At 46.9% G+C, this 26,133-nt stretch overlaps 8 protein-coding genes across 8 annotated transcripts; 5 read left to right on the top strand and 3 right to left on the bottom strand. All coding sequences in view use genetic code 12, as the record gives it.

Annotated features, from left to right (window-relative positions):
* Positions 1–485: 485 nt before the first annotated feature.
* Positions 486–1,305, top strand: EFB1 (translation elongation factor 1 subunit beta; the record flags this gene model as incomplete). Its single annotated transcript, XM_025484840.1, has 2 exons — positions 486–565; positions 747–1,305. 2 exons carry the CDS (start codon positions 486–488, stop codon positions 1,303–1,305), a joined length of 639 nt encoding a protein of 212 aa, XP_025339771.1.
* A 179-nt stretch (positions 1,306–1,484) lies between these two features.
* On the bottom strand, positions 1,485–2,819 carry CXQ85_001120 (uncharacterized protein; the record flags this gene model as incomplete). Its single annotated transcript, XM_025484839.1, has 1 exon — positions 1,485–2,819. The coding sequence occupies one exon, from the start codon at positions 2,817–2,819 to the stop codon at positions 1,485–1,487; it is 1,335 nt and encodes a 444-aa protein (XP_025339770.1).
* Positions 2,820–3,809: 990 nt separating this feature from the next.
* CXQ85_001119 (apyrase) lies at positions 3,810–5,732 on the top strand (the record flags this gene model as incomplete). The annotated part of the gene is made up of 1 exon (XM_025484838.1): positions 3,810–5,732. One exon carries the CDS (start codon positions 3,810–3,812, stop codon positions 5,730–5,732), a length of 1,923 nt encoding a protein of 640 aa, XP_025339769.1.
* Positions 5,733–5,829: 97 nt separating this feature from the next.
* Positions 5,830–6,378, top strand: CXQ85_001118 (uncharacterized protein; the record flags this gene model as incomplete). Its single annotated transcript, XM_025484837.1, has 1 exon — positions 5,830–6,378. One exon carries the CDS (start codon positions 5,830–5,832, stop codon positions 6,376–6,378), a length of 549 nt encoding a protein of 182 aa, XP_025339768.1.
* Positions 6,379–6,547: 169 nt separating this feature from the next.
* On the top strand, positions 6,548–8,062 carry CXQ85_001117 (RNA-binding GTPase; the record flags this gene model as incomplete). The annotated part of the gene is made up of 1 exon (XM_025484836.1): positions 6,548–8,062. One exon carries the CDS (start codon positions 6,548–6,550, stop codon positions 8,060–8,062), a length of 1,515 nt encoding a protein of 504 aa, XP_025339767.1.
* Positions 8,063–8,319: 257 nt separating this feature from the next.
* CXQ85_001116 (uncharacterized protein) lies at positions 8,320–9,798 on the top strand (the record flags this gene model as incomplete). Its single annotated transcript, XM_025484835.1, has 1 exon — positions 8,320–9,798. The coding sequence occupies one exon, from the start codon at positions 8,320–8,322 to the stop codon at positions 9,796–9,798; it is 1,479 nt and encodes a 492-aa protein (XP_025339766.1).
* A 44-nt stretch (positions 9,799–9,842) lies between these two features.
* CXQ85_001115 (translation machinery-associated protein 20) lies at positions 9,843–10,388 on the bottom strand (the record flags this gene model as incomplete). The annotated part of the gene is made up of 1 exon (XM_025484834.1): positions 9,843–10,388. The coding sequence occupies one exon, from the start codon at positions 10,386–10,388 to the stop codon at positions 9,843–9,845; it is 546 nt and encodes a 181-aa protein (XP_025339765.1).
* Positions 10,389–11,090: 702 nt separating this feature from the next.
* MPH1 (3'-5' DNA helicase) lies at positions 11,091–13,892 on the bottom strand (the record flags this gene model as incomplete). The annotated part of the gene is made up of 1 exon (XM_025484833.1): positions 11,091–13,892. One exon carries the CDS (start codon positions 13,890–13,892, stop codon positions 11,091–11,093), a length of 2,802 nt encoding a protein of 933 aa, XP_025339764.1.
* Between the last annotated feature and the right edge of the window lie 12,241 nt (positions 13,893–26,133).

Genomic DNA, 26,133 nt, shown 5'->3' with positions numbered 1-26,133 from the left:
CCACCCATTTTCACCACTTTTCCCTTAAATTTCAAACCAACCCATTACCCTACATCCCCTATATCCAACCAATAAAAAACGCACCCTCATCAATTGTTCTTCCCTCCACGCCTCCACCCACTACCGCCCATTTGCAGCCAAACCCTCGCTACACTCCAGTCCCACTGGTTTTCGCAGCCACACTGTCTTCCACCAACCCTCCACCAATCCCCCCAAAACCACCCAAAATCTCCAATTTAAACGTCCATACTAGCCCCCTACTTCCCCTCTTCATCCTCAAACCCCTTCTTTAACTTTCCCCCCTTCCCTCTAAACCCCCCAACTCCTCCACCTCTCCATCTGGCCCAGCCCTAAACTGAAGGTCGTGCGCGAGAGCCCAAAACGGTCCACGAAAACCTCTTCACCGCAGCATTGAAATTTTTTTTTTCTCTTCCCTTCTGGCCACATACAAAGTTCCTTTTTTTTTTTTCACAACTCCACAAACCATGTCTTTTTCCGATTTCTCTAAGGTCGAATCCCTCAAGTCTTTGAACGACTTCTTGGCTGACAAGTCCTACATCGACGGGTATGTCAATTGAATCAGGCTTTGGCTTTTTAGAATCCACTGTCCTCGTGTTGAATGATGATCGCAATCTTTGGTCCGTGTTTATGAGGTGCTTAAGACCCACCGCATGAGTGACACAGAAGATTTAAATCTATTAGCTGACCACGAAGGTATTTGATGTAATTTTGTACTAACAATCCAGCACCGCCGCTACCTCGGCTGATGTCACCGTCTACAAGGCTTTCCAGAAGGAGTACCCTCAGTTTGCCAGATGGTTCAACCACATTGCCTCTTTCACTGAGGAGTTCGAGTCCTTGCCTGCTGGTAAGGCTCCAGCTGGTTCCGCTTCTGCTGGTGCCGCTGACGAGGACGACGACGATGTCGACTTGTTCGGCTCTGACGACGAGGAGGTCGACGAGGAGGCCGAGAAGTTGAAGCAGGAGAGATTGGCCCAGTACGCTGCCAAGAAGGCCGCCAAGGGTCCTAAGCCAGCTGCTAAGTCTATTGTCACCTTGGACGTTAAGCCATGGGATGACGAGACTGACTTGGACGAGTTGTTGGCCAACGTCAAGGCTGTCGAGATTGACGGTTTGACCTGGGGTGCTCACCAGTGGATCGCTGTTGGTTTCGGTATCAAGAAGTTGCAGATCAACTTGGTCATTGAGGACGAGAAGGTTTCCTTGGACGACTTGCAGGCTTCCATCGAGGAGGACGAGGACCACGTCCAGTCCACCGATGTTGCTGCTATGCAGAAGTTGTAAGCAGTGCTGCCGCTCTGCTGCTACTGCTAGCTTGATAATGTACGTTACCTTTTGTTCTTTTTTCCGGTCCGGTGCTGTTTATTGTATAAATCAGCGGATCGTAATATAAATACACCTCAACTATAGATTTACCAGTACATGTAGTGCAGAGCGCTGCTCTGAAAGAGCTCTGCTCTGGTCTAGAAATACGACCCACGTCCTGTGAATCCTTCTTTGATGGTATCTGGAGCTTCTTGTTGTAAGGCCTTGGGACAATATGCTTCCACTGCCGAAACAGGGATCTTGTTGCCAAACGGCCATCTGGAATCGCCATGAACGTCTTTCCAGTCAGAAATCGCATCAAACTTTATGTTATCATTCTCCTTGGTGTACTTTAAATGGCATTGAACGAGCTGGTCAAAAAGAAGCTGGAGATCTTTAAGCACAAGCCCTGACAGCTCTTGAAACACAGACTTATCTATCCGAAGCGACGTTATCGAATTAAGATTTTGCACGAACAGCTCGTTGCGTTTGCTTGCAACTTTCGTTTTGAACTTGTTGAAGATCTTATTCTTTGTAGGCTTCAAGTCTGCCATGCTCTTGCTTTGTAGTGACAACAAGGAGAAATTAATAAGGCCAATGGCCTGGCCAAGGCTTTCCTTTTGGTAGTATTCAATCGACAAAAAAAGCCCAGCATACGCTGTGGCGTACCGTTGCACCACCTCAAGATACGTATCCCAGCCGTTATAATTAAGTCTGAAGTATTGGGACTCGTTCAGGTCCAATTCTCTGGACAAATTCACACACGCCGCCACCTCGTCAAGCACAAAGATCGCCACCCGGCACAAGACATTGTTGTTGCTCGAAGTAAACGTTTCGTTCAGATTATACGAGTTCCTATTGAGCCAGGAGAACTTCGATAAAATCGACATCTGGATCCCGATCTGGCTGCACTTATCGATCAAAACAAACACCCTAGGGTCAATGGTCATGACCGAGCTGCCCATAGTAAACTGCGTTCCAAACAAACTATAACTCGTAGCCTTCTTATAATGGCTAGTCACCGCTTTCCACTTCTCGTCGGTCTCCTTCTCAGGCTCCAGGCCCATATCCGTATCAATAAGCTCATTGGCCAACTCAGCACCCAACTTGATATACAGCATAGCCAAGCTGACCGTCACCAGCTGGATCTCAGCAGACAAGGTCCACACTATATCAGGCTTAGAGTTAAGCTTAAACAACTTCTTCAGCTCCTTCTTCTCGATATTCCGCCACGGAATCTGCGTCGTAAGCGTCAACTCCAGCGCCTTCCCAGCAAACCGAGGCACGTTCTTTTCGTGTGTTTCCAACGCAAGAAACTCAAAGAGCCCTTCCAAGTACTCCAGTAGCCCCAGTATATAACGCACCGTTTCACTCTGAGACGCAATTGACGACGTACATAGAGAAGCCCGGATCGCCTGGAGTTCAGGCGGCACAAGCAGCGTATCGACCTTCCACGGGACTGGCGTGGGTGGAGTATTAGGAAGAACAATCATGGTGGTAGATAAGATTTAGAGATAAGTGCGAAGAAGAGTTGGTGGGGGTTGAGTGGAGCTGGTGATGTGGTAAAGTGGTTGGTTTGTGGAATTGGATTTTGGGTTTTTTGATGACTTAGTGGTGGAGATTTTGATTTTTGGTTTTTGTTCTTGGCAGGTTTTGGAGGTTGGAGGGGTTGGGGGTGTTTGGCTGGATGTGGTTGGGTAAAGACAGTAAGTGAAGAGACAGAATGGAGGGAGTGGTTTTTCGTGAAATTTGATAAAACGAAGGGTTAAATGCTGTTTGGGGTAATTGGAGTGAAAAAGAAGATGATTTTATTACTTTTTTTTGGTTTTTTATCATGGAAGTGGAAAAGTGGTGGGTGTTTGCAGCCACAGTGGATTCTTATCTAATGGCTGCGAAATGGATGGTATTCCAAGAGATAAGCAAAAAGCGTAAACGTAAAATACCCAGATTGGAGAGTTTTAGAAAAGCAGCTTTTCCATAGAAACTACCGATGGTAAGGTTTCAAGGAACTATCTTTTTTTCACCAAAATGTCCCTTTCCTGGTCATTTCGTATGATGCCCTGGGAGATCTCTTCACCTACTGGATCTATACACAGCATGGTTAACAAAAGGACAAATCCACCAAGAACATGAAAAACCTAGAATACTCAGTGGTTTTCTTATACTTTGAATTTGATCAATTCACCTTTTAACCCGTCCTCATCGCCTCATCTGGTCAATTTACCTGAACGTTCTCTCTAGATACCTCACTATGAGCACTTCAATGGTTGCAAACACCCAGCTTGACTTTCCCCCAAAATCCCAAAACTCCAAAATTCAAAACCATCAAAACCTCATCCCTTCCACCCCTATCACCCCAAATAAACAGCTCTTCCAAACAAACATTTCTCTCCACCCTCTTCCTCTTCCTCCTCTTCCTCTATCATTATCCTGTACACTCATCTGACATATCTCCAACCACATCAACACTTCTTCTTTTCCTCATGGGCGGCTACAAGTACGGAGTCGTGGTTGATTCGGGCTCGCTGGGGTCCAGAGTCCAGATTTACAGGTGGGAGGATCCGGGCCATGCTAAGGAGCTGGCGCTGGAGGATAGGCTCAGGTCGCCTCCTAAGATAAGTCAGGAACAGGGCTGGAGCTCGAAGATCACGCCTGGAGCTTCTACTTTTGGTGAAAAACCGGGGAAGATCTGGAAACAGCACTACAAGAAGCTTATGAAGTTTGCTGAAGACGTGATTCCAAAGGATAAGTGGCACGACACGCCAGTGTACGTGTTGGCTACGGCTGGAATGAGACTTTTGCCTGAACAACAGCAGGAGAAGATTGTTTCTGAGACGTGTAAGGCGCTTCAGAAACATACAGACTTTAAGATTGGCTCGTGTTCGGACCATGTTCAGGTTATTGACGGTGCTACTGAAGGTATTTATGGCTGGTTGGCGCTCAATTACCTTATGGGTAAGTTTGATAACTTTGATAGTCTGGCGGTGGAACATGAACTGATTGGGTTTATGGATATGGGCGGTGCGTCCACGCAAGTGGCGTTTGTGCCTTCTCCAGAGGAGATTGAAAAGCACGACGAAGACTTGTTTAAGGTTCTTCTTAGGAACCAGAACGGAGAGCTCCAGAACTGGCGGGTGTTTACAGGAACGTGGCTTGGTTTTGGTGCTAATAGGGCTAGAAAGAGGTACTTGGATAATCTTATCTCGCTTCTTTTGTCTACGAATGTCAAGTATACTGGCAAGAAGGTCAATGATCCATGTATGCCCAAGGGCGCTGAAATTAAGGACTATACGTACGGCAACAAGCAGTATTTGATCAAGGGAACGGGTAATTACGAGGTCTGTCTTAAGGAAATCTACCCCTTGCTCATGAAGAACATGCCTTGCACTGACGAGCCATGTCTTTTCAACGGTATGCATGCTCCAAAGATGAACTTTGAAAAGGATAAGTTTGTGGGCGTTTCTGAATACTGGTACACTGCCAATGACATTTTTCATAGCGGCGGCGAGTACAACTTCCACAGTTTCAACGATAAAGTACGGGACTACTGTGAAAGCAGCTGGGAAACCGTGCTTGCCAACTCCAAGAACGGCGAATACTCGAATTTGGGCGAGCTGTTCTTATTAGACGCGTGTTTCAAGGCGTCGTGGGTTATCAACATTTTGCATGAGGGATTTGGACTCCCCAGGTTAGGTATAGAGGTTGATCCCCAGGACGATAAAGAAACCAGTGACATGAAAGACGTCCAGCAGGCGCATGTACCTTTCAAGTCTGCTGATTCTATCGAAGGCGACGAGCTTTCATGGACTTTGGGTAAAGCTCTTCTTGTAGCTTCTTCGCAAGTGGACCACGAGAAAGGAGCTGAACAAGTGGGCATTACGGGTAGTGCCTTATCTTTGAAGGCTGGGTACGACAGCGACGGCGAGGGAATCCACTCGTATGCTGTTTTCTACCTTTTCTTCATCATTGTCATCTTGGTGTTTGGCTTTTTGGGCAACAAGCTAGGCTACTCGAAAGTGCTCAGAAAGGTTGTTCCTTCGAGGATTCCCGGCCCACTTACTCGGATTCTCTCTGCTGCTAGAAACAGAAGTCCTCCCGAAGTGAAACGCTACCTTTCGTCGGCCATCAACTACATCAAGCTCCAAGAACAAGAAGACATTAACATGGACTTGGAAGGAGGAACACACTTTGTTTCTTCGTCGCCCACGCTTGGCGACGGCTCTCTGTTGAGAACCAGGTCAACCATCAACTTGGGCGATATGGATGATACGCCTCACCAGGTTGATTTTTTCAACAAACCGTTTGTGAACCCCAAAAAGGGACCTATTTATAACCATCGCAACGAAAGCAGAGACTCTCTTCACCGAGTTTCGAGTCTTGGTTCGATGAAGGGCAGGCAAGGATGAGTTTTCTTGGTGTACTCGCGGATTTTGCAGCCATTAACACAAAGACCATACACTTTCTTTTTCCCACCACATTCTGCTTAATTCGAATTCTACAACCATGAAGATCTTCAACATCCCATTGCTTCTTACCATAGCTGCCGCGTTGCCCATTGGAAGCTCCTTCAAAAAGCTCGAAGTGACCAGGCCTAGTCCTGAGGTTGTTCTTCCAGATACAAAAGACGTGGTTCAGAAACAGTCAGTGGCGTCAATGGATTCAGCGTGGGGGTCGTTTATACGCAATGCCAAAACCGCCAAAGGCGTCTTAAAGGCAGAGCTCAAGCTGCATTTCATTGAAAAGCCTAAAGCTGAATTGCAGGCTATATGGAATGAAGCCACTGCAGACCAAAGCACCATCACGATTGCTGGCGAACACTACGACAGCGAATCCGATTGGGATTCTGGGTTTGGCGATGATTCTGACAGCGAAAGCGACGACGACTCCGACGAAGAACAACCTTTATCTTCCAGCTCTACACGCAAATCACTGCCTGCCTATATCAAGGCCAATATGAGAGACTTCTCTTTCCAGCCGTACGTCCGTGCCCGGCCTCCACCAGCAAGACTGATCTACGACAAACGGTCAACAAAGAGAGACTACGAATTTTAGGCTGCCTAAATATTCTGAATTTATAAACTTGGTTAACTCTATCTGTGTTGGTAAAGTATGGAGTAGGGAAGCCTGCAGTACACGATGAGAGAGGCATCGCACTTTAAGGTGGAAAAAAAAAAAAAAAGGTAACTTACTTGTACCTCATCGACCTTCCACAAACAAAGCCATGAGAGTCAAGAAGCCAACGTCCAAGAGGACGACCACTCGTATGAGAGAGGGTATCAAGAAAAAGGCTGCTGCCCAGCGTCGTAAAAACAGAAAGATGGCCAAGAAGGACGTTACTTGGAAGTCCAGAGTGAACAAGGATCCAGGCATTCCTGCAAGTTTCCCATACAAAGAAGAGATCATTAATGAACTAGAACAGAACAGAATCGCTGAGAAGGAAAGAAGGGAACAGCTTCGGTTTAAGAGACAGCAGGCACGTGAGGCTGCTTTGGCTAGAGGCGAAGAGGTGGAGGAAGCCATGGATGAAGACGATGAGGAACCTGAAGGAGAAGGTGGACTTTCTGCATTGATGGAATCTGCTCAACAGGCAGCTCGTGAGTTTGATGGAGAAGTTGACGAGGACGCTATGGCTGATTCGGATGAGGATGTGGAGATTGAGTTGAGTGATACTGAGGATAAGTCTGATATCGAGAAGTCGAGAAAAGCATACGATAAGATTTTCAAGGCGGTGGTGGAAGCGTCTGATGTTGTTCTTTACGTTTTGGATGCCAGAGACCCAGAGGCCACGAGATCCAGGAAAGTCGAGCAGGCAGTGTTGCAGAGCGGTGGTAAGCGTCTTATTTTCGTGTTGAACAAGGTTGATCTTGTTCCTACGAACGTTTTGACGCAATGGGTTAGTTTCTTAAAGAGTTTCTTCCCTACTGTCCCCGTCAAGGCATCTCCAGGCGCCACAGGCTCCAACATGTACAATAAGAACCTTTCGAGCGCCTTGACGTCCAAGCAGCTCATGGAAGCCCTCAAAAGCTACGCCACGAAATCTAACTTGAAGAGATCCATCGTTGTTGGTGTCATTGGTTACCCCAACGTTGGTAAATCCTCGATCATCAATGCATTGACTAATAGACACGGAAACCTGAAGGCATGTCCCGTTGGTAACATGCCCGGTGTGACCACCACCATGAGAGAAGTGAAGATCGACAACAAACTCAAGATCTTGGACTCTCCAGGTATCGTGTTCCCTGACGAGGTTGCAGGTAAGAAGGCCTCCCAGGAAGCTAAACTTGCATTGCTCTCTGCTGTGACGCCGAAGAACATCAGAGACCCAGTTGGCGTGGTGGAGACGTTACTCAAGCGTTTATCTAAAGACAACACCATGGCAGACGCATTGAAGGCGTACTACGAAATCCCTGCATTACCTTCCAGCGACTTGAAGGACTTCACCAGACAGTTTTTGATCCACGTTGCCAGAGCCAGAGGCAGATTGACCAAAGGAGGTATCCCCCACGTCGAGTCGGCTGCACTCAACGTTTTGAACGACTGGAGAGACGGCAGAATCACAGGTTGGACTTTGCCAAACGCCTCCAAAGCACATGTTGAAAGCGACGGTCCCAAGAGCGCTGCCAGAGGCGACAGAGAGCCAGCCAAGGTAGAACAAACCACGGTTGTTTCCGAATGGGCCAAGGAGTTTGATCTTGACGGCTTGCTCGGCAACAACTTCGGCCTTGACGAGAACTAAACATTACATGTATACTAGGGCAAATTGAAGGAGCTAAGAGAGAGATGTAGATACTTTTCGCAGCCATTATGGATGCAAAGAGGGTGCAACAAAACCAACGAAAACCAAGCCAAAATGGCCAGTAACAAGTAGTTCATGTAGTCCAGCTACCAGGAAATCACTGGAACCACTAAAATTTCCAAAACCACATCTGTATCTCCAAATGTCTGAACCCACTTATACCCATATCTGTCTTCTATACACTACCGTACATCTCCATGGTCAACCTACTTGACAGAGTCGAGCTAGACGGCGCCTTTGGAACTGTCAAGTACATTGGAAGGTTGCCAGTGTGGGGAGACGACGTGGAGGCGTTTGGAATCGAATGGGACGACGCTTCAAGGGGCAAAAACGACGGAAAAGTCGGAAACATACGGTACTTTTCAGTGGACCAGCCAGGCAGCGGTTCGTTTGTGAAAGCTGGGAACAGGAAGTTGAAGGTTGGTCAGGAGTTTGTGGATGTGTTTTTGGAGACGTACACGGGGACAGAGAATGCTCTGGTTTTGCAGAAACAGATCGTTTTTGGGTCAAAGAAGGTGGAGAGTTTGGGGTTTGAAGAGCTCAACAGACAACGCGCCGAGTTGGCTCTTTTGGAGAGTGTGATGGTCGATAAGAAGGCGATTGGGCGTTGTGGAAGCATTGAGAGGCTTCCTGTGTTGCTGAATGTGAAGTATCTTGACTTGAGTTACAATTTGTTGGTGGATATGGCTGAGGTGGAGAAGATGGTGGAGAGGATGCCATTGCTTAGGGTGCTTAACGTGAATGGGAATGTTTTGAGGAGGTTTGGGGAAGTGACGTTTGGGCTGGTAGAAACGGTGCATGCTGCTTCGTGTGGGTTGGAAGAGGAACGCTTGGGGGAGCTTTTGAGCTGTTTTCCTGGCTTACAAAGGCTATGTGTTGCTGGAAATCGCTTGGGGAGTTTACTGGGCGTTCAGGTACCTCCAGGCTTGGATCTGCTTGATTTGTCGTTTAATAGGCTTGAGAAAGTACCAGAAATTCACTCCAGAGAGCTTATACTTGCCAATAACCAGATCAGTACGTTGTCTGGGGGAAAGATGCACACAGAGGTTTTGGATCTACGAGAAAACCCGGTTGGTAGTTGGAAAGATGTGGATTTTATTGGAGAAAAGTTTCCAGTGCTTATGGAGCTTAGAATCGACGGGTGTGCTGTTTTTGATGGTTTATCAGTGGACGAAATGACGACTCAGCTAATTGGACGGCTCCCGTGCCTGGTACCAGGCGAACCGGGTATACTGAAAATCAACGGCAGCACTCTTCTGGCGGATGAGATACGAAGCGCTGAACTATATGTGATTTCCAAGGTCCAGAAAGGTGAAATAAGTATTCATACTACTAGGTGGAGACAGCTCCAGAGGAAGTACAACGTTGGCGAGGTCAGCGAGACCAAAAACCTCCCTACAAACGAAAACCGGATGGTTCTCACCATCAAAACGTCCAATGGCGTCTCCTTGTTATCCAGAACGTTCCTTCCCTCCAACACTGTCCTACGGCTTAAAGGCATCATTACAAAACACACAAGTGTGCCAGTGCACCGGTTCAATCTTTACTATTATCCTAACGGCATTCGTCTTCCTGAAGATGACGTCTCCAAAACGTACTTGGACGACGACGTGGCCACGTTGGCCAGCGCTGGACTCGAGAACCAGAACCACGTCTTTTATGAACCGTATCCGTAAAACGGTCTATAACTCACTCCCCCTCCCTTTTTTTCCCCTGTCGCTTATGGACTAGCATCAAAGTGCCACAAGCCGTCTCCCAAATAATGCAACAACTCAATACCCACGCCCTTGTTCTTGGACTTGATGTCGTCGGTGCTCATGGTCAACTTACCAATAGCCAACGCAGATTCCTTGCCCTCGGCGTAAATGGTGACAATGGTACCTTCTTCCAAATTCTCTTCTGGCAACTTGGCGCCTGCTGAAGTCAAACCAGGACACATGACGTTGGCGCCAGACATGACAAACTTGATGGCGCCTCTGTCGACCTGGACACTTGGGAACAATTCTGGGTATTTATGGACGACTTTCAAGTGGGGCACCAAATCGTCGAAATGCTGGAACAAGACGATCTCGTCGTCCACCGAGTAACACTGGATCTTGTGTTCACATTTGATCAAGATCACTTGAGACTTCTTGGGTATGATATCGTCGATCACCGGCTCGACCTTCTCGAAGTGGTTAACGAAATTCGACTTGAGTCCTCTTTGGACGGAGGACTTGATGTTGGAACGAGAGTGGACCTCTTCTTTACCGAATTTCTTGAACATTTGGTGGAGGAAGTTGTTTCTGGAGAAGTGTCCGATCGGATTGAAACTCTCATCGCCAGAGGAGTTTATATACAGGACACCACCCACCAGTGTCTACAACAATGCTACTGTCAGGGCCAATAATTACAGTTCCGCCATCTTCTGGCGACGTCACCGCACTCAAAGATAGCCCTGGGTTTGCTATGGCCCCTTACAAGCGGCGCCGATGGCTTGACAGCCAAAATGTGCCGCATGTATCCAGCTCAAGATGCAACTTGGAGACGTTGCACCGAGCGAGGCACAAGGCGTCTACACGGCCAGTGGCCTAGGTTTTGGGCCTTGAAAAGGCCAGCTTCTGATAACGTCTTTTCCTGGGTATTTGGCCTCAAGTACACAGGCAAAAATCGCTTGAAATGGCCCTCTAAAAGGTGACATCTCCATAAAAAGGTAATCCAAAAATTCCCCTAACGATCACAACACAAGGAAGGACCATCAGGGAGCTGTCAGGTTATAGTTTTCAACCAGCAAAAACATGATCTCGGACGAATCCTCACTGATACACGTAATGCCCCTGCATAAAGATGAAGAATCAAAACTTTTTCGGTGGGAGGATTTGGGCTCTTTATATACTCGCGAGTTTGGTGGCCGGGTAATTCTCGGGTCGTGTGGGTACCGATTTTGGCTGCAAAAGGCTGTTTCTACAAGAATGATCAGGGGAAACGTTCAGTCAAAATCAACAAACTCGGGAAGTTCGTTTTTTGCTGATGTTGATGCAGATTGGTAGTTATGTATGAGCGTCTGGCCTTTCTCGTTGGACGTTTCTGACATGAAGGCCTTGGAATGCAATAAGTTAAGACTGGTTGTGCTATGCTGAATGGGACCACAAGAACCCAGTAATTCTGGATCATATACGTTTTTGAGGTCCATGGAGTCCACGGGAGTGTAGTAGGACATGTATAGTTCGCTTTTTTGGTCGTTGGATAAGAGTCCTTCTTGATTGGGGAACTCGTTTGGGTAGAGTTCTTCTTGGGCTGGAGGTTTATGGTATGTCTGGTTCATGGAACTGGTTCGTTCGGCAAGAGCGAGGATTTCGTCGTCGTCGTCGTCGAAATCGAAATCTCCATCGGAATCGCCGGCCTCTTGTTCTGGAGGAGTGGTTTCTTGGGTGGGAAGTTTGGGTTCTGGAGGAACTTCAGCAGGTTTCAGCGCAGCCTTCAATTGGTTGATGACGTTTGACGCTGGTCTCTTTTTGACGCCTAGACTCGTCCCCAGTGGCTTTGGAGGCTTTCCTGGGATAGTATCGAGCGTTGGTTGCTTCTGGACATGAGGCTGTGACTGAATCACAAGTGGAGGAGGCGACGAAGTCAACCTATGGAAACTGGACTCATCCGATTGCGCCAAAACGGTATCTGGAATCAATTCGTCTTCAGAAGGTTCTTCAACTTTTTGTCGTTTCGTCAGACCGCCAGGATTCTTAAGCATATCGCTGACAGATTGGAATCCAGTTTCAACATCATCAGGCATGAAAAAGCGTTTCTCAATCTTCTTGGGCTTTTCTTTGGTGGTAGTTTTGGCCTTCTTTCTTCCTCCATTCATGTACTTCATGGCGATCTTGATGATTTCGTCTTCGTCGTCCTCGTTCTTGATTTGCACGTTCTCGTCTGGAATCTCAATAAACTGTTCGTTAACCACTGGATTATACTTTTGTGGAATAATGCGTCGCTGTTCACACAAGGAGATCATGTTGCCGTTCATGATATGCTGCTGGATGTACTCGTACCCGCCCATAGCTTTATCAAACTTCAGTTCCTCGTTGCCAGCGAACAAAAGAAGAACCTTACCGTCTCTGTTTCTGCCGGTTCTTCCCATTCTCTGGATATTCTTGATTGGCGAAGATGTAGAGTCGTAGCATATAATCAAATCGACTTCTCCAATGTCCAAGCCTTCTTCGCCAATAGAAGTGGCTACAAGAACGTTATATTCACCGGCCTTGAACTTCCTGATGAGCTCTTTTTGCACCTTCTGGTTCATTCCGTGCATTTGGGCTTCTTCAGAAGACGTTTGTGCTTGCTTTGACAGACCTGCCAGTCTGGGCGGTTGCGACAGTTTCGAGGACTGGGAATCATCTGAATCCTTGCTCTTTCCTTTCTTTCCCTTGGATAGAAACTTCTCCTCGTCGAACTTCTCCTTCTCCTTAGCCTGGCCAATGAAAATGTGCGGTTTCAATTCACTCCCTTGCTGCTCAATGGCACGTACAATATCTAAGGCCAGTTCTCGAAACTCGGTAAAGATAATCACACGAGAATCCTTATGAGCCGTGCCCTGGAAGAACGACAGAAGCTCAGAAATCACCACATCGAGTTTGGGATGGCCGAGGAACTTGGGATCACCAATGGCCTTCTCACAGAAATCTAGCAATTTCTTGATTGAATCATGAAAGTAGAACTTTGCAGCCATATGGTTTTTCGACTTTTTGGAGTTATACTTTGCAGAAAACTCTGTATACTTCAGATGGAAGTAGCTATAGAAGGAGCGAATTCCATAGATATTAAGCCTTCGTAGTGCTTGTCCCACAACCACCAAGAGCTGAAGAATAAAGTAGTTGGACCATTTGAGGCCTTCAGGAATCAGACGGTTCATCACAAGCTTCTTCTGGCTCGTAAGTGCCGTAAAAGCATTAATATACGCTGGATCTTTAACGTCATAGATGTTTCGCTGGTTGGCTGTTTCCAAAACAGGTTTCACAGCGTCGCAAATCCAATCCACCGCTTGTTTGATCTCATCACTCTGTCCCACAGTCACCCTATCAACCACCTTCCGTTTCAAGTACTTGAAAATATCAATACTGCGTTCTGTCCTCACCTCGATCTTCGACACCAGCAAGTTCGTCACAATCTCTTGCACTCCATCCACATCTGAAGCCGGCGTAGCCGTCAAGGCCAAAACACGGTACGCTGGGTTAAACCGATCCAAAAACTTCACCACGTTATTATACGCATAGTTCCCCTTGGCCCGATGCGCCTCGTCAATCACCAAAAGCACCACCAGCTTCGGATCCACTAGCCCCGTACATAGATCGTTCTCCACGACCTGAGGCGTAGTGAAAAACACCTGTTTCTCGTCCCACACGGCCGCCCGGTTCCGCCTGGTCTTATCTAGCAAAATTGCCACCTTCTCAGGCGGAATGCCCGTGATGCCACAGCACGCCTTGATCTGCTGGGCCACCAACGGCTTCGTAGGCGCCATAAAGATCACCTTCAGCTCAGGAAACCACCGTAGGAAATTGAGCATCACCGTGCTGGCAATAAACGTCTTTCCAAGGCCTGTCGGTAGCGCCACGACGATATTATGGAAAAATGCACGGTACACAATGTTATACTGGTAATCACGTCTAGGCAAGTTGGTTGGGTAGATGTATGTAGCAAGCGCCACGGGGTCTATTTTGTGGGGGCAAATTGGTGGCTTCTGTTTCGGCTGGGCCGTTTGGAACACCGCCACGTCTAGATCATCATCTAGGGAGTCCATATGTAGTTGGAGTTGGTGTAGTGGTAGTGGTAGTGGTTGTTGATAAGCGCGAAGAACATCAACAACTACTAAAGAAGTCAACTAAGATGGACGAAGATGTTTATGCAGAGCTCGCGGCGAGTGTAAGGAAGTTGAAGAAACCGCTTGGCGAATTGACCAGGGTGCATGAACAGTTTGTGTTGGATAATCTTAGTGGGATCAATAGTGTGAAGACGGTGAGGGAGGTGAGGAGAGCTACCGAAGCCATCGAACGCGAGGCGGCAGCCGAGCGTGAGGTGGCTTCGAGGGAGGCGATTGAACGGGAGGCCACTGGAAGGGAGGCTACTGGAAGGGAGGTGGCTGGAGAAGGACGGTGATGGTTGAGGATAGGCTGGGGAAGCCAGGGAAGGTGGAGAAGCTAGAAGCTAGAGTACCTAAGGAAGGTAATGAAGCGAATCTAGAGAAGCTAGAGAAGAGAAGCCAGAGAAGCTAGAACATTTGGAGAACCTAGGACGTCTAGAGAAGAGAAGGTGAAGAAAGTAAAGAAACTAGAACTTCTCGAACATATAGAACGTCTAGGGAAGCTAGGGAGCTGGAAAGTCTGAAAGACTTAAAGAAGCTAAAGACGCTTGGAATCTGGGGATGCTGAGGGTGCTGTGGAAGCTAAAGAAGCTAAAGAAGCTAAGGAAGCTAAAGATCCCTAAGCTTGGAAAGTGAAGCACGATAAGCCAGTTCCACCAAAGAAGATAAAGAAGCTAAAGAGGCTCAACCCAGAGGTTCGAGAGAACCTAGAGGACCTGGGACATCTAGAGAAGAGAAGCTAAGAAAGCTGGAGAAGCTGGAGAAGGTAAAGAAGCTAGAACTTCTCGAACGTCTAAGGATGCTCTGGACATGGAAGGTCTGAAAGATATAAGGAAGCTGGTTGAAGCTAGTAAGAGGAAGAGAGCCTGGAGAACCGCTAGAGAACCTTGAACCGCTGAAGGACCAAGAGACGCTAATATCTAGGGAAGCTGGGGAAGCTAGAGAGCCTGGACGTACTGCTGAAGCTAAGGAAGCTATGGAAGCTAGGAGCTGGAGGAACTAGAGAATCCAGAACATCCAGAGCACCTACAGAACAATGGATATCTAGTGAAGCTAGAGAGGTGCCTGGCTTCGATTTTGAACTCAAGGATACTATGTCGACTGAGAGTTCAACAGATTGAAGATGAAGCCAGATTCCAAGATCCCAGGCAGGCAGATCGAGCCACGAGAAGAATAGAAGGTGGCAGAGGATGAAAATCTGTGATCTTATGGTCAAATTAATAAATTAATGAGATGGGGAAGCCGCGACGACCCTAAGGAAGATCTTAAAGACGTCTAAAGAAGTACCAGAAGTTGGGAAAGACTGTCGTTTGACTCGCTTTGATCTGTCTCCCATGGTTTCTTTTCTGAACCTACATTTCCGTGAATGATTCTATCATGACTTCCATCTAAGAAATACTCATTATTAAAGGCTCGTTTCGGTTGGCTAGTCGGAAGTAGAGGTTTCTCATGAAAGCATTGTGATCCATGTATTGTCGGGAGCCTGGAAAGGGAGATCCAGGTTTTTTGAGTTTGACGAAATACTAATGGCAGGCCGTTTGGCTTTGACGTTTGCTTGTTGCTGCCTATTCGGTGACGACTTCATTCCTCGTTCGGTCAACTACCACTCTCTGCAGATGGAGCCTTCAGGGAAACCTTTGGTAGTTAGAGATGTCTGGTGAATTGTCATCGGTATTGGATGATGTGGTGGGAGTTTGGGGGGAGGTGTTCTAAGGATGTGTTCTGGAAACTCAATGCATGTACCAGTGACGTGCTGTTGACGTGAATTGGTGGTTCTTTGGATACGGATGTGGATATGGATACGGATGAAAAGGTGAATTTGGGGAGATCCAATGGTCTTTTTTATTACTAAACGGTATGGTGATATCTTGAGCGGTCTGTCTATCAAGATATCAATTGGTCGTTGAAAGAGATGGAATCTCCTCTTCTGGCCTCTATCATGGCAATTTGTGGTACCCATCAACATATATATCACCATGAATTGACGGTACTTCTTTATGCTGATACCTTGGAACCCTGAAAATACAAATAGGTTCCGATCAGCTATAGCTCATGGCTTCTAAGGACCCAAACTTATCTACAAATGATGCTTTGAAGGCTCTGCTAACAAATGCCCATCAACCACATCCTGAACCTCTTTAACAAAATATACAAAGCATAGAAAGACATCAAACTACCCCTTCACTGCCTGTCTTTCACTACTCTTTGCTACCTTCCTTTCACTACCCATCCAAAAACCTCCATTCCCGGCCTGCCGAACTCCCCAGCTCCAACCTCCAACCTCCACCTTCCACCTCCACCAACTGCCCACTTCTCCAGTTACATCACTTTCCCCGATCAGATAAGAACGTGAGCCACCTGGCCAGTCGTTAGCCGTTCAATTACGAAACCCATTGAGCCAACCATTAAAAGGCTTCAGGTTGTTACAGGTTGTTACAGGTTGTTACAGGTTATGCTACATGGTGGGCCTCTGGATGTTCTAGACCAGACATTAACCTTGCAAGTCGTATCCTGAACAACCTTCCTTCTTCCTCTTCTTTCTTCTCTTCGTCGTCTCCTTCCTCTTTATCGTTCCATCATGGCTACTTCACCTCCAGTATCTGCCCATTTCCAGTGCACACTCGTCAAAGGTAAACCAAAAATACGAGAACGGCAACGTGGGATGGAGCTACGAATCGACGAATTGGGTTTCCCATACGAGAAGCTGCCGCTGGGTTATTGTTCACCAGAAGTTGCAATAATACAGGCCAGGGGCTCTCAACGGACAAACAAGAAAGACAAACAAGAAGTACAAACAAAGAGGATAAAAATAGAGCTTAGCCAGTGATTGCGTTGGTTGGTATTTTGGTGGTTACAATTGCAGGTTTTAATTTCTGGTTTACGTGCCGTTTGGTACTTTCCCTTCCTGGTTTATTAGACATACTTTGTCTTACATTTACAGCCACCAGCCGCTTGGGATGCATTGGGATGAGCCCTACGAAGCGATTCTTCAGCTTTGCAAGCGTCCACTGCCTGTTTGCTATTTTTATAAATGCAACCCTGCTTTAAGTGGATGTTTCGTCAAGAGGACTGAAAGAGGACTGGAAGAGGACTGGAAGAGGGAAGAAGGAAGAGGGAAGAAGGAAGAAGGAAGAGGGAAAGATAAAACACTGAGGAAGGACAACTTGAAAGAGAAACCATGAAAAAGAGAAACAAGAAAGAGAAGTACAAAATATTCTTTAATCATATAAACCACTTTCCTTCAATTCCCTTCCCTTTGTCTTCTGGTTTCCTTCCTCTTCCTCTTCCTCTTCTGGTTACCAGTTTCCTCCAACATCCACTATTCTCCATTTACGTTCCTCCTCCTCTCCTTTTCTTCACTCTTCTTCCCATTTGAGTAAACCGCCCGCCTTGAACCACTTCCCACTTCTACTTCCCCTTCTTGTCCATTTGCAGCCACCGTAAACGCCACATCCACTGCATGTCTTTTTATTGGCTGTGCTGGAAGCGAAACGCTGGCTGTGTTTGGGGCCTCCGAGGGGTCCGAGGAGTCCGAGGAATCTGAAAAATGTATTTATAGTCTTTTTTTTTTTTTTTTTGGATACTTCTACGGTTTACGGTTATATGTTCTTTGCAACCGGCCGACCGGTTTGACGACTCCACCAAGTGAAAAACCAACACCACTTCCCACGCCAGCGTTCGTCTCCTTCACAACGTCTATTTTATTGCAACATGGAACATCTGAATAGAATGCATTTACGGTTTTCTTTCATAAAGTTGGCGCATATACTACGGTAAAAACCGTCGGTCCACCAAGAAAAAAAAAAAGCCGCAAAACATGCAAAAAGCCTCGGATTTTCTGGTTTTTTTTGGAATTTGGAGTTGTATATACTTCGGGGACTCCTCGGCATCGGCACGTTCGGCTCAAACGAGGGGGGGTTTTGGGGAATTGTGGAATTAGAGTTTAGTTGGATTTTGGTTGGTTTATTGGTTTCGGAAAAACTCCTTGGGTTCTGGGTATTTCTTTTTTGTATAACTTGGTTGAATCGTATGCGGCATTGTGAAACGCCGTGCAGGAGCCTATTTTATCCGGTTAACTAAACAAAGTGTAACGATGGGGGTGGAATGGTCTCACGACGTGTCCCCAGGTCGCCTGGAGATTTGTGGGGTGCTCCTTTCCCTGCTATTTTTCTGCTGGTATGTTTTTTTATTATTTTTTTGCGTAAATGTACGTTGTTTCTTGTCGTTTGACACTTGGCTCGCTCTTGGTTGCCCTGAAAAGGTTGGTGTACGGGTCTACACTTGAGTTTTTCCGAAACGTTTCATGCACTGGGTGCGACATTTCGCTTAATGGAGTAATTCCTTGGAAACACCCGTACACCACCCACCTCTGACTAAGAATCATTTCTTCTGGACCAAACTTACAACCGCCATACATAAACCAAAAAAAAAAAAAAAAGAATGCCTTCTTCTTATCCAGATCCCGCCATGCGTCCAGCTGGCTGGGCAAAAAAAAAAACCGTAAATTGGGGTCCAATGATGCCGCACAGGCCCGCCTCACAAGGCAGCGACCTGAATTACGTAGAAACGTAGTTTTCGTTTTTGCAACCACTTTTGTGGGGCGGCCCAAAACAAACTTAGTATTGGAATTTGAAGGTCAGGGAAGCTTTTTATCCACTTGAAATGTCCCTTATCGGAAAGCCCCTTTCATTCTCTGTCTTTTCGTGTTTTTCCGGATTAATTCCCATGGCTAGTTGTTCCGAAACCACCATTTTCCATCCCAACGCCATCAAACAACCTCCAGAAACATCTCCTCGGTTTCAGCGGTCTCCCAATTCACCTGCCCCATACGGCGCTGCCCCGTACGGTTGGTTTTTGTGGAAATTCAGCCCCAGGCGGTTTATTTTGGTTTTGTGATCTGTGCGTTTCCAGGTGGAAACCAAGCAAAAGGGGTTAAATAGGTGACTACGAGGATCAAAACAGAAGCAGGGAAAGTTAGTGGAAATATGCTGGCTGTTACTGGCCAGACAAGCCCAGATCCGAAGGAGCTGGGCTGGATTTGTTATTTAGACTGGACTCATGGACTGAAAAGAAAGACTGGGAGGGCTCTGGGACAACTGGGGACGTACAGAATGAAGAGAGATGACGTTGGCGCTGAAACAACGGGTTTCTAGGTGTATTTGGATGTGGTTGGGGTGGAATATATGTGGTTCTACGAGTAGGTGACGTATTTTGCTGGTTTTTTTACACTTTCCGGGTTGTTTTGGTCGTCTAGATCGATCTAAACGCCTCCAGAACACCCATAGTACCCTCTAGTTCGCCTATTCTACGTATTCATTCCTTCTTTCTTATCATTTATTGGGTTGCAAAAAAAGGTCTTTTTGGACAATGAGGGGCATGCAGAAAACAGACAATGGCATGGGAACAAAGGCACCAACGGCGGCATAACTCCGCTGTTTCAAACCCACCTCCGGCGTTAACACAGCTTGATATTAATGAGATTACGATGATTTTAAAGAATTTGGGGGACCTGATTTTCCCGGGGTTAAAGTGGGATTTTGGAAGATTTGGTAGGTTTGGAGAAATCCTGCATATAAGCTATTTGACATGCGGCGAATTTTTGATGCCGCACGAGAATGCGGCGCGGGCCGCAGCGAAGGTACTGCAGATAAGCCTTTACCCCAAATTCATGGAAATAATTCAAAAGAGAACACCAATCTAGACTTTTGGGAGTTCAGAAACTCTTTGGGCTTTCGACCGAAGGAGTCTTCTACGCTACGTAGAAATGTTTCTATGGCAATGTACGTCCCCGGACGAACGGATCCATCCAAATTCCCAGCCTTTTAGCCCCATTTTAGCGGTTTTTAGACCCAAAAACCCCATCCCGGGATTCCCCGGGACATATCGAAAACCCGCCAAAAACCCGCTAAAAAACCACCAACAACCTTCCAAATTACCCCAGGTATCGATAACGAGGCTGAAGAGCCGCTTATTCCATCAAAAAAATGGAGTCTCCACGTTGACGAGCGGCTGTTTCAGGTTGAAGTTGATAATAATCTCGCTAAAAACCCCCCAAATTTCATGATAAATCGATCTTTACATTTCTAAGATGAAACGACGTCTTCGGAGTTTGGAAAGCGAAAAGTTGGTGGAGTTTTGTTGAAATTCGGGCGTTGTGGAGCGGTTTGTGTTGGAATTGGCTCTTCTGAGTCGTTTCCAGAGGAAAAACCACAGAAAGATGCAATTTTTTATTCAATTTCCTCTTATTTCAATTTAAGATCTCCCCAGACGTCTCCAAATTCCGAAGAGAATCTCTTCCTCTTTTTAAAACCACTTTCTGCCAGATTACGTCCTTCCAGTGGACCATGCTTTTTGTACGGCTAGAAATGTAATCTAGATGATCGAAAAACATGCAAGAAAGTCGCCAGAACGGCTTCCCTGGCTTGTCCAGCAACTCTTCTTGCCATCTAGCCCGTTCTCTGATGACTTTCTGCTTCTTTTTGTGATGTTTTTGGGCCTTTCTAGCGATATTTAGAGGTATTTCTAAGGAAACCTAATTTTGCACCTTTTCTTAAATCAAAGGTCCCCAAAGTGCCCCCAAAGTATTAAGGGCTCTGGAATTCATCCTCCCCTGTATTCCTCGTCTGGATTATGCTTGCTGTTCCTGCCAGGGGTTGCTGTGGATCGAATTTAGCCGCTGGAGCGTTTTGGCCAGGTAGAATCTGCAAAAAAGCAGTTCTGGGCTTGAAAATAGTACCGTTGGAAAGAGGCGATGACGGTGATTCGAACGGTATGCTTTTCATGTGCTGGCGGTGTGGTTTTTCTTGTTTGCAGCCATTCTTTGTGGTTCTGTGAGGGAGGTAGCTTGAGGGAGGGAGAATGGGTACACCAAAGGGGCCAGGGAGACTACAGAGACGGGAAAAGAAGTGAATTAGGGGTAATTGATGGCGTAGAACACGATAGACCCGTTAAAACCCTACTTTTCAGTCTTTTTCCCATCGAAATCTGACCATTTCTTGAGTATCTACACATTTCCCCCACCAACAGCAACAACTCACCCCAGCGACCCCCAAACTCCCCCAAAACCTCCAAAACCCAGCATCATCGTTTTCCCTACGTCCCAGCATGCCTCCTCCTGCCTTTCCGTGCCTTTTCTCGCTTATCCAGCTTCCCTTGCTCCCTGCCCTCTCTGGCAAAGCAACTATCCACAGAAAACGCACCTGGCGGTGCCGCAAAACCGCCAATTCCACATCGCCAGCGTTTCTGGCCCTGGACCGTACATACTGGCGAGTTTCTTCGGTTTCCTACGGTTTCTGGTCATCCAGATTGCATGTTTTTAGGATGTACGATGATGCTGGGTGGGTTTGAGAAAGAAAGGGACAAAGAGAATTGAAGAAGAGTTGGGATGGGTTCAGGAAGATCCACAAAAGGCTCAGCGGCAAGTTTGAAGTTCCAGGAGGGTCATTTGATGGAGAAATGGGATGGTTTTATGGGGATTTAAAGAGAGGTGGAGGGGTCAGTGAAAAGGCATCTAGAAGGGTTAAAAAACCTTCCAAAGACACTCATAAGGTTCTTTAGACTCCTCCAAACTTCACCAGACTTCGTCTGGTTCAGTTTGGTTCAGTTTGGCTGCGTTTGGATGCTCATCATGTACATTTACTTAACTTTCCTTACATCACCAAAAAAGCACCACAAAACGGATCCAAAAAAAGGGCCAGCCGGGCCGCACGTCTGCCTGGGCATTGACTTCACTCTGCCGCCAGGGTTATCTGGGAATTGGTCCGTTGGAGGGTGGTTTTGGGGTTGGAAGATGAGGCTTTTTTGGGAATGGATGATGAGGCGTTTTTCTAGCTTTTGGGGTTGCAGCCAAACGGAAAAATAAGGTTTCCTGGGGTGGAGGAGGCCGAGGAAGACGGTGGTGACGTTTTTGGAGGCGCTGGAGGTGCCGTTGGTCGGTTTGATGGAGGGTTGGTGGATGTATAGAGGTGAGATGGGTTATTCAGTGGTGGAAGTACGAGAAATGGTCCGTTGGTGGTGGTTTTGGTATGGATCGAATCGGGTTAATTCCAGCTACAAGGTGGTGGTCTTTACGTTCAAAAAGAGGAAGGTTTCATTGAGTTGGGTGTGTTTTGGTCGTTTCCTACGTTGTTTTCCTTATAACTCGCCTCCTAGACCCGCTCCAGAGTTGGTAATTGCATGGGGCGATTGGCTAAAATCAGCACAAGGGTCCTGAGGCGTTTTCGGGTGAATCCGGAGCCGAGGATATTTCAAGGTTTGTGGGATTCTTATTTATACGGTTTTGCAGAGGGAAGGCCTAATTAGGAAAGTGTATGGTCCAGGTGGACTGCAGGTAAGTACCCTCTTACATACTTTTCCATTGTCCCTTCATGGTGCGGCTGCATGCGGCTCGCCCAATCAAGCGAGAGGTACTGCATACAAGACCCACTCTTCCCCAGGATGACTCCAATTGCAATAACCAGCCTCTAGAGAGTGTAGTTTTTATGGCAAATAAATGAAAAGTGGTTCAGTGGATAGAGCGCAGCGGGTTCCCCATACTGGCCAATTTTCAGGTCCATCAGATGTCTCTACCTCACGTGACAAGCCAAAACCCCATTTCCCACTATTTCCCACCACCAACGTCAAAACCCATCAAACCGACCTAATATCGTAGATTGAATGCCTCCACTGCCTTCCCCATCGCCAATTACCCCAGTCTGTAGCTTTCCCGCTCTTCCGCCGCCGCTAGCGGCGCTAAACTCCGTCATCAAACCTTCTCCAAAAGAAACAAACCAAACATCACCAAAACCGAACCCCCAACGCCAACTCACAACTCTAAAACACCTTCCCCCAGCGGAGTCACGTCCCGCTTCCCCGACCCAGCACTTTTCTTTTCGTTGTCAACCCCAGCCGCCGTTCAGCGCGTGTTTTACTGGTTTGTTCAGCACGGCTTAGTCAAAGCGAGGCTTACAGAGAGAAAGAAAGGTTATTTGTGGGTAAATGGAAGAGAAGCGGTTGTGGGAAGGTGTGGGACGGTTTGGGAAGCAATAGAAGCGCTGGGTTGCTGTGGCGGTGCAGATATGGATGGGTTGAGTGAATGGGTGCAAAATGGGGTATCCAAGGTGGTAAGGAAGGAAGGAAGGTGGATGGAAGGGGGTGGATGGGTTTGGTGTGGTTGGGTCACAGTGGAGAGGTAGCTGGAGGAAGGTTGGGGTTGATTTGGATGTGTTTGGGTGGATTGGTGGAGGGTTGGCTGGAAGTGGGTGTGTTTTGAGGGAAGGGAAGGGAAGGAGACCAGGGAGGGTGAGAGAAGGAAGGAGAAGTCAATTAGGGGATGTAGCTAGGGTAGTTGAATCTGTTTGGATGTAATTGGATGGCGGGTTGGGGGTTGTTGGTCGTTTGGATGGGAGTTGGCTGGAGAAGAGTGAGGTGGAGCGAAAGGATGGGTAGTTTGGACGTGGAGGGTGTGGGAAAGGTAAGGAGGCGTTTTGGGAGGTCAATGGGTTGGTTGAAAGGGTATTTGAGTGTTTTTGGGTGACTTTGGGGGGGGGGGGGGGTTTGGCGGTGGATATATGGAGAGTCTGTTGTGAGTTGGTAGAGGGAAGGAGAAGACGTGGACTAAATGGTGATTGGAGGTTATGACAAGGTGTAGAAGTGCCTTTGGATGTATTTTTGGGTGGTTTCAAAGACAATTGACTTGGTTTGGTGGTTTTTGGATGGTTTCTGGCTGACTTGTATTGGCCTGTTTGGATGTATTTATATATTCTATAGAAGCAGTGGAAGAGGTGGTACTACAAACTGAGGAGGCAGTAAGATTAATTCTAATTATACTCGATTGACATCTTAAGGTCAATTGATGCCAATTGAGTTTTTTTGGACTTCTTTTGACGCCTTTTGGTGGACATTGGTGTTACTTTACTGTCTTTCATGCTATACTTCCATATTCCCATGACTAAAGCACCCAGAAACCTTCAATTTTCACGAAACAAACACCAATGGACTCCTAATTATCCACATAGCCCAATTCACTCTTTTTCTGCTTCTTCTAACAAAAACAGCCCTTTCTTGGTATACTCGCTGCTCTCACTCGTCTCTACCCAACGCAACCTCCACGTATCTCCACCACTTTTCCTCCAAACCACGCCATCTTTGGCTAGCCCACTTTACTGTAGCAATTGACTTTGCCATCCAATTTACAGCTCTTTTCCTTCACTCCTTCCCTTGGAATCCCACATTTTCGTCTTCATCGTCTCACTACACAAATCTCCATATTTCTCCCACACCAGCCCTCCAAAACCAACCAAAACCAGTTCACCATAAACGTCCCTCCCTCTTCTACATCCCCAACTTACCAAAAATCATTTATTTATTGTTTTTGAGTGAAAGTTGGAGGGTCCTTTTGACTGACCATGGCACACCCGTACACCACACATATTCAACCATTTTGCAGCCACTTACAAACCCCTTCCAAACCATCAAAATCCACCTAAAATCCGTCAATTCCACCTTCTTCGCCACCCCAAACCACCCCAAACTACTTCCCTTTGAATTCCACATGCTTTCACTTTTCCACATGCTTTTTTCCATTTTTCCATTTTTCCTGCATATAACACCCATCCAACCGTCGGCTATAAGCTTTCCTGATCTGGATTCCAGTTCACGCAAATCACCAGGGCTCAGTATAGCCAGGCTATTATGGAAAACTGTGAAGATTTCCAGGTTTCCGGTTTATTTTCATGTGAAAATTGTGGATTTTTAAAGATAGACTGCAGGTAAGCCGGATTGGGTTCAGGGCTTCAAACCACTTCCCACTTCCCAGTACCCGAAAAAACCAAACTGGCGAAAATTCAAATAATAGTGATAAAGCCGAGACCCCCCTGGGTCATCCAGATTGTTTATTTTCCCACGTGCTTGGCATTGGCCCCTGGAATGTTACAGTTTACGGATTTTCCACATGAGTCTGGGAAGGTTCCGCGGCATACCGGAAACCGCCCGGTCTAGGCCTTTTGGGTGCAAAAAGCGAATAAGGTGGTGTAAGTCAAGGAGGAGTTGGAAATGGGAAGTGAAAAGTGGATTAGGTGAATTGGGCGGGCTGAATTAGGTGGTGGTAGAAATTCGGGCGAGTTTGAGCCAAAATTGGGTGAATTAGACGAGGGTTTGGGTGAGATGGGGGAAGAAGATAGAGAAGTAGCGACTGGACGGGAAGAAACGTCTGGGAAGTGATTTGAAGCATTCTAGGTGGTTCAATAGGCCTTTCAGGGTGAGTTTACATGCAATTTGGAGGTTTTTTGGTTGGGTTTAGCCCAATTGGTGGACACTTTCAGTGAGGTATATATACATACTAACAAGTCCCATCCAAACCACCCAAAACCCATCCAAATTTAATTTTAAAAGAACCAAAATACTCCTAATTTACCATAGAATCTAAATATATCCTTCAAATCGACCCTCCATCTCTCTGCGTACCTTATAACTGCCCAATCCCTCAAACATCACCAGACGCACCAACGTCCACCAAAAACCACCAAAACCACCCAAACCGCCTCCACTGACCTTCCCATCTTTCTCTCCATCGTCTTCTCCATCGAAAACCACCCACCTCTCTTTCCCCCCGTCTCTCCCTCGCTCTCCGTATATGTATCTTTCTCGTCTAGTCTTGGCTCCAAGCAAACCACCCAATCGTACGATAAAGACGGTTTGACGGTGGGAGAAGCTTCCAAAGTACAGTTACGGTGATGAGACGACGTTTACGGGGAGGTTTGGAAGTTTTGGGGCGAAAAGGGGAAGAATTCGTATGAATATCTCTGGAAAGCTGGGAAAAGAGGTGCAACGAAGGAAAGGTGACTGTAAACGACCGGGAGGGATGGAGAGAGAGGAAAAGACGTTCCAGGGGAAAGAGACGGTGCTGTTTATGGTAGAAGAACACTTTCCTGGAGGTTTTGGAGGCTTTGAGTGCTGTTTCAATACAGCCAATCGGTTCCCTTAGAAGTATCACCAGAACCCGATTGGCTGGAGTTTAAACGACCTGGAAGGGAAGACCAAGAAGGGAAGGAGGTTCCAGGGGGTACCAAGGCATTAGTTGTTGCCCTGGAAATTGTTTTTGGATGTCTTTGGAGTGTCAATGGCCGTTTACGTCTGCTTCTGTTGACCTTCTCCAATTACTTAAAAACACCTCTTTTACATCCACCAAACGGCTCGTAACTCC

This window comes from Candidozyma haemuli, assembly GCF_002926055.2.
Source record: "Candidozyma haemuli strain B11899 chromosome Unknown B_2014730914, whole genome shotgun sequence".
NCBI classification, from domain to species: domain Eukaryota; kingdom Fungi; phylum Ascomycota; class Pichiomycetes; order Serinales; family Metschnikowiaceae; genus Candidozyma; species Candidozyma haemuli.
The sequence above is the reverse complement of the archived record's forward strand: the minus strand, read 5'-3'. Positions and strand labels throughout refer to the sequence as shown.